Genomic DNA, 7100 nt, shown 5'->3' with positions numbered 1-7100 from the left:
ATGCCACGTCGCAGGGAAGAATAGTGTGTGCTTAACATATGAGTGTCCAGGGTGCCTGTGCTTGATGGTTAATATTAATGCTGAACTTCCTGGCAGCCTAGGCAAAAAGGGTACCACAATGGGTTACACCGTTCACGTGTCCTGCATCCAGTTAGTCATAAAACCAGAGCTTCTGCTGGGGAGGGGAACAGCGGGGTGATTGCTCCCAGATGTGAACAGCTTGGCCGGTGCTCTGGAATATGTGCATGAGTGGGAGTGTGTGTTGGAGAGAGCAGTGTGCTGTGGCCAGGGTTTCCGTACCAGCTGGATAATTCCTTAGCAGGAGCAAAGCGCTTGGACAATAGTTCACATCAGAAGCAACACTTGTGTAGAGTTAGTGTCTCAGTTTTGATGACGTCAGTCAACGTCTTGGTTCTCTGCAGCAGTGTTCTTTAATCATAGAGTGGGGAGATGACCGGTTTCAGGAGATCCTTGTCACCCTGTTTGGTGGAGATGAATGCAGCAGGTCATCTCGGTTTGGGCCATGACTTTTGAGATGGTTGTTGTTGCCACATTAAGCTTTGCCAGTGCCTGCTTCTTAAACGTGTGCTGCCTGTTTTCAAGGAATGTCCTTGTCATTAGACGTATCTGGGACTTGCTATTGTGAGCAAAATTAAATTTCCAAATGGATCCTGTCTCTGTTGCTGTTGACTTGCTGGACCTTGCCTAAGTGCCCATCCCTCTGAGGTCCTTTCCAACTCAAGTGCACAGAAGCAAGGAAGAAAGAATGTCAGCCTGTAGGAGTTTTTCTTTTTTAAAGGAAAAAGTCAAAAGTCTAGATCTTCCAGACTCTCGTAATATTCTTGGGGACAAGAGCTAGAAGGTTTGCTTTTGGCCCTGCAGAGCCTCAGGGAGCTCTGGAGGAGAGCTCAGGGCAGAATAGGGAGCACTAGAGCTGTGAGTGGCTGCACAGAGGCTCCTGTGCCTCATAAGGTGTTGCTTTGACCTTTGACCAGGCCAGTGGGGGTGGGGGTCACATTCCAGGACCAAAAGGGGTAGCCAGTAGGCTTTGGGATGTGATCCCACTGTGACTCTGCTTTTCTCCTTTGCCAGGCAAGTGAGACGCTGGATCTGAGGGAGCATCATGGCAGGTAAGATTTTTTTCTGGGCCCAGGCTGAGTGGTGAAAAGCCATGCCTAAGAGCTCATGGGAAAGGTGCATGTCCAACTTTCAAGTCTTCCCCAACTTTCCTTTCCCCAGGGTGTCCCTATGGCTCCTGTCTGATTAGTTTCTTCTGGAACACGTGATAAGTTGGAGATGTGCACCTACTGAGGTCACTGTGGAAGAAACGAATATGACATGCCATGAGGTCTGGGGAAGGGTGCCTGCCTGCTAGCAAAGCCTTACCTGCTTGGGCACAGAGGGGGGATGTTTGACATGAGAACTAGGAAGTCTCATCTCTAGGGTAATACCAGGAGCAGATGTCACCTCTTCTTTTACCCTCTAAAATCTCAGCTCAGGCTTACGGGGTTGCATAGCTTATACCATGCCAGTCAGCTCAAATGTAGCTGGATTTCTCTCTTTGGAATAAGGAGATATGGCTACCACTCAATGGCATTTTTCCAGGAGGCATCTATGCCTAGTCTACAAAGGTATAGATTCTCCTTGTAGACTGTGTTACCCCCTTCCCAGGGTATCTTTCAGGTTCATATGCATTTAGTCTTGTGATCTTCCCCTGCTTGGGTTTGTACTAGACTATCTTGGGCAAGGCTATTGATGCCGGACGATTTGACAGCACAGATAGAGGGATGAACCCTGAAAGAGTCTTATGAGGTTATGTGGTATTGGTCACCGGCCTCAGCCTCAAAGAGGAATAAATTTTCATGATAAGGGCTCGTTTTCATTTTGAGATGAGGCAGGAGATACGGGGTGTTTTTTTATTGATAACTAAGTACTCAAAATTCTTCATGTCCATCGTTCATATGCAAAATACACTCCTTATTTTCCTCCATAGCACCAGAGGCCTGACTTTTGTTCGGTCCATGGTATTCTAGGCAGATACATCATGGAATCACAGAAAGTCAGCCCTTCCATTCCTGTTACTATGGACTAGCCATGTCTAGGATGGTGGCTACCCCACTGGCTTTGTCTTGCTTCCTTCCATCATAGCACTTTTGTGTCTGGGCTAAGTCTGGTTTGAAGGAGCCCCTGGGCACCTCCCCATTCCAGGCCTCAGTGCAGCTCTCTCCTCAGTGTTTCTGGAGGCCAAGAATGCCCATTCGGTCCTGAAACGGTTCCCTCGTGCCAATGAGTTCCTGGAGGAGCTTCGCCAGGGTACCATTGAGCGGGAGTGCATGGAGGAGATCTGCAGCTACGAGGAGGTCAAGGAGGTGTTTGAGGACAAAGAGAAAACAGTATGTACCACATGGGGCCTGGGCTATGGGAGCTGAGTTAGCCTTAGGAATAACAAGAGCAGGCCCAGGTGCCTCAGGTTAATCAGAAGCAAGGAAAGAAAGCCAGCCTAGTCCAAAGCAGGGCCATCGGGGCCATAGAAGAATAGACAACATGTCCTTAGAGTTCCATCTGCCTCACTCCGGGGGCCTTCTCCTCACTTGAGAGCATTGTCCTTTGTCCTTGGTGCATTCCATAGCCTCTTTGATAGCTCTCAGAGGCCAGATGTGGTGGGATGGGGTGCAGCCTTGCAGAAGGTGTCTGGGGTCCATCTGGGGCATGAGCACTTGTATTTTAAGTGTAAGTGTCCTTCCTTCTTTGGCAGATGGAGTTCTGGAAGGGGTACCCGAATGCAGTCTACTCAGTTCGAGACCCCGCGCAGAGCTCAGACGCCATGTACGTGGTGGTGCCTCTTCTGGGGGTGGCGTTGCTGATCGTCATTGCCTTGTTCATCATCTGGAGGTGCCAGCTACAGAAAGCCACCCGTCATCACCCCTCATATGCTCAGAATCGGTACCTAGCCAGTCGTACTGGGCACAGCCTGCCCCGGGTCATGGTATACCGGGGCACTGTCCATAGCCAGGGGGAGTCCTCTGGTCACCGGGAGACAGGGAGCAACCCGCAAGTGGTGCTGGGGCCCAGTCGGGGAGGCAGAACCACAGTCCGCCTCGAGAGCACTCTCTACCTTCCTGAGCTCTCTCTTTCCAGACTGTCCAGTGCCACCCCTCCCCCATCCTACGAGGAGGTGACTGCGCCCCAGGAGAGCAGCAGTGAGGAGGCGAGTGTCTCTTACAGTGACCCACCCCCAAAGTATGAGGAGATAGTGGCTGCCAACTCTGGCTCAGACAAGTAGTAGGACTTGTGTCCTGTCTGGTGTGAAAGCCTCTTTCAGGGGTCTCCTGTTTTCTTTTTAACTTTTTAAAGACTGTGCCACCACAAAACAGCCTTAGCCTCCTTGTTGCCAAATAATTTCCTAACTGTGGATTTGTTGGAAGTCAGTTGTCAGAGACAGGTGGAGGGTGGGTAGGGAACATGCATGCCCTTGGGGAGAGCCACAGGCTAGAGAGCCCAACTCTTCCAGAAGCCCCCACACCCCACCATCCTGTCCTCTTGTCAGGGACTGGCTTTTCTTATGCCAAAGGAATCACTCCATGAAGTTGACTGTGGCCAGAATGTCCATAGGCTCAGGCCCCGGGGCCACGCAGCTGGCTGGGGACTTGTCTGTGTCTGGAAGCCTAGGCCACAGAGGTGAGGGAGAGAAACCAGCCCTTTGGCATCCTTCCTTTCCCCTCAACAGTCCTGTGCTTTATGTCCTGGCTTACATTTTGAAGACAGGGACAAGGACTGAACAAAAACAAAAAGAATAATAACAAACAAGTAAATAACGAACACAATAAAACAAAGCACTATTCATTCGTAGGGGGCCAAGGGAAATCAGTCGCACAGATCCATGACACTTCCCTTCCCCAACGCCTACCTCCACCCTCCTGACCAGATTATAAAGAATGTCTAGAGCAACCTGGAAGGAGGATGGGTGTGTGAAGGATGGAGGGCAGAGGCCTGGCTGGCAGAGCTGCCTCCTCCAGATTGAGCAAAGGGCCTGTGTGAACTTTGCCATCCTGGGGGGTAGCCCTAGTTCTGGTGTGCTTGCCGCCCCCCACCCCAGGCCTTGGCTCTCCAGATATATGTACTGGCTGTGCTAAAACTGCTACCCACTGGCATGAGCCCAATCGTAGCCCCGGGAAAACTAATACGGCCAGCCGACCCTGCCTGCAGAACCCGTGGCCTCTTAATGGTTGAGGTACAGGCTGGGGCAGAGAGCTGGTTTTCTCCTCATGAGGTTGATTGGCTTACAGCAAGATTAAACCCATGAACTTGGCCTCTTCAGCACTGTGCTCTCTGGCTTTGAACTTTTAGGATACCTCTCTTTTCATGAGTAGGTGTGATGATTTGAACTTGAACTTCAGATAGCTGATTTTTCCTTAACGATGGTGCCCACCTGGGAAGAAGGTCCTAAAATGTCCCCTTTTCAAAATTTCTTTGCGAGGGAGATGGCGAAGCCCATGGCCTGCTGTAGAAGGTCTATCTAGGATTTGCCCTGTCACTGCCAGGTGCTGGTCCACTTTTAGTAACCCCTTTCTGTGGCCCAGAAGCTGTCCGCCTTTCAATTTCAGTGAGGCTTTGGACAGCAGTGGGGCAGTCCTTCAACTGTCAGTGACCACACAAAAGACACTGTTGACACCACCTTCCCCACCCCTCTATCTCCATCCTCCTGGCCTCGGAGCCAAACCATTTTCCTCTGTGGTGCTTTAAAAAAAATGTAGCAAATTTTTGTGGGGCCCAAAAGCGTGCACAGCCAGGGTCTCTTGGCAACCACAGCAGTTCAAAACCCACTGAGAAGACAAGCTTCTTTCTGTGTAAACAGCTCTCCAAGGCAGGCACCGGGCTTTGTCGTTTGAATGCAGCCCTGCCTTGAGGCCACAGATGACTCCTGGAGGCCCGTCCAATCCTGAGCACTTTGCCCTGAGATTTGCTTCAAGTCAACAGGCTTGTGTTCTCATCCAAGTGAGGCCAGCAGCTTGGACAGCTCGGCCCTGTGGTTGGGGTTTTCCATCCTTCCCCCTACCTCACAGGCCTATTTAGAGGCTGACTGAGCTAATGCCTGTGCAGTGTGGTTTCCCTTTAGGAAGATTATTCTAGAAATGTGTAGGTTATAAGAGACCAGTCTTAACGGAGGCCTTCATATGACTGATGTTGTCTCAGTTTGGGGAGTCAGTCTCCTGCCAGTTGACTCTTTCTGTCCCGTCCCTCCTCCCCTGAGAGCTCCCTGATGCCAGAGGTGCTGACCAGGTGGCATTCCACCTTTCTTTCCTCTTTTCCTCCCTCTGGGCCTCTAGCACTGCACTCCTACCTTTCTTCTCAAAGACATTTTTTTGATCTGGAAAGCCCCTGCTTTTTCCATGATGGAGGCTGCGGTTAATACTATTTGGCCATGTTGGAGGACCTGGAGCAGCATGAAGCTCTGGGGCCAGCCCCTGCTCTCCCAGCATTTCCTCGGGCAGGTGCCTGTGTGTGACCTGGGAGAAGACACTTGTTCCTATGTGTCTTCTCCCCACTGAGCAGAGAGCCAGGCATGGGCCCCACTGACCAGAGCCGAAGAATCCCTGCTGCCTTTGGCATCTGTCAAGCCCTTCCTGCCCAGCTGCCAGGAAATTTGCAGCTGTGTGCAGATGGGAGAGAGCTGGAAGCAGGAACCTGGCCTGGTGGAGAGTGGCACATGTCCTTTAGGTGCAGAGCAGGGGTCTGCAGGGAGTGCTCACTAAGAGGCAGTTCCTTAAGGCCCTATGCTCTCTGGTTCAGGTGCTCCGCAGCATTTTTCTGGGTGGGGTTGCCACCGTGGTCTCTGGGACGTTTTTTGCAGTATATTGTAGAAAAAGACTGTACAGTCCACAATGGTCATTACTCCTCGCGGTGCACATTTGGCTTTTATGAATGCCCTGTACATATCTTTCAAACTCTGTCTTTGTATGGACGTTGATTTGATACAATGCTAACGCTGCAGTAGTCACATTTTTGTTGTTTTTGGACTTGTGCCTGTGTGTGTGTATACACATGTGCACGTTGCCTTTTCTCACATGCTTATCTGAAACAATAGCCGGTGTGTGGCTATATTTGTACCAGGAGGGTTCCGGTCTGAAGGGAGGACTGTCCCCTCCTGGGGCCTGGCAGCCTGATGCCAGGACCCTGAGAAAGGAAAACCAAGATTCGCTGTCGGAGCCCCTCCAAAGTTGCCACCTCCTGCCTCCTCTTCACAAAAGGCTTTGGAAGAAGACGAAGCAGCTCCATTCTGTGGGCCTCTGCTCGCTGGGACCCCACTCATACACCCTTTTAGTGTGGTGCCCTCGGCCTCAGCTTCTATTCAGTGGGTGTCAGCAGCTGAAGGAAATTTGAGTGCTCCTGAGCTTTTTAATTTTTTATTATTATTAATTTTTTTGGTGGAAAGACGTGTGACTATTGACTTTGGCAGTGGCAGAGCTACTTATTGAGATAGTTTTAATTTAAAAAAAAAGGCTTTAAAAATTCCTTGAAATGTAACTGTCACTTGTTTTCAACTAAAAACTTTTTAAGAATTTTTAAGACAAGAATCACAATCTTGTCCCTCCCCCTTTGCTCTCCATCGCCTGGGGTTTTTCAAAACGAAAGCACAAGAGAAAGAGTGGAGCTCACAGGTGTCCAGCATGCATGGCACCAGCATTGTGCCCTGGCTGATGGAATGGAAACACAACACCAAGCAGTCTGATGGAGCCCAGGGGCCTCCTCTTCTACTTGCCAATCCCACTGCCATTAGTGTGAATTCCTTAGGGTGCTTTGGAAAACAGGAACCTGCCTGATTTGTTGGATGTTGTCTTTTTCTTTTGAATATAAGGAATTCAGAACAGGAAAATGTCTGTTAAGGAGTTGGAGCCAGATGGTTCCTCTCTGGCTGGTGTTTGATTTTTTGACAACCAAATGGCATCCCACAAGAAGAAGAGAAAAACAACACTGCCTCTAGATTGTTCTTTTGTCCCAGAGAGAGAGAGAGAGAGAGAGAGAGAGAGAGAGAGAGAGGGAGAGAGAGAGAGAGAGAACCAAGAGAGACACTCTTACCTGCTCTCTGTGTCTATGCGTGT

General features: G+C 50.2%; 1 protein-coding gene across 1 annotated transcript; it reads left to right on the top strand.

Annotated features, from left to right (window-relative positions):
- Positions 1-1094: 1094 nt before the first annotated feature.
- PRRG3 (proline rich and Gla domain 3) lies at positions 1095-3830 on the top strand. Its single transcript, XM_006924158.1, has 3 exons — positions 1095-1130; positions 2233-2393; positions 2756-3830. Exons 1-3 carry the CDS (start codon positions 1124-1126, stop codon positions 3281-3283), a joined length of 696 nt encoding a protein of 231 aa, XP_006924220.1. The 5' UTR covers positions 1095-1123; the 3' UTR covers positions 3284-3830.
- The last annotated feature ends 3270 nt before the right edge of the window (positions 3831-7100 follow it).

Source organism: Pteropus alecto, unplaced genomic scaffold (assembly GCF_000325575.1).
Source record: "Pteropus alecto unplaced genomic scaffold, ASM32557v1 scaffold749, whole genome shotgun sequence".
Lineage (NCBI taxonomy): Eukaryota > Metazoa > Chordata > Mammalia > Chiroptera > Pteropodidae > Pteropus > Pteropus alecto.
This window is presented reverse-complemented; position numbering and strand designations above follow the sequence as displayed.

What these genes read in the sequence shown, in the direction of transcription:
- PRRG3 (XM_006924158.1), top strand. An exon ending in TTGAGGACAAAGAGAAAACA is followed by an intron (nt 2,394 to 2,755) that starts GTATGTACCACA and finishes CTTCTTTGGCAG; the next exon opens with ATGGAGTTCTGGAAGGGGTA.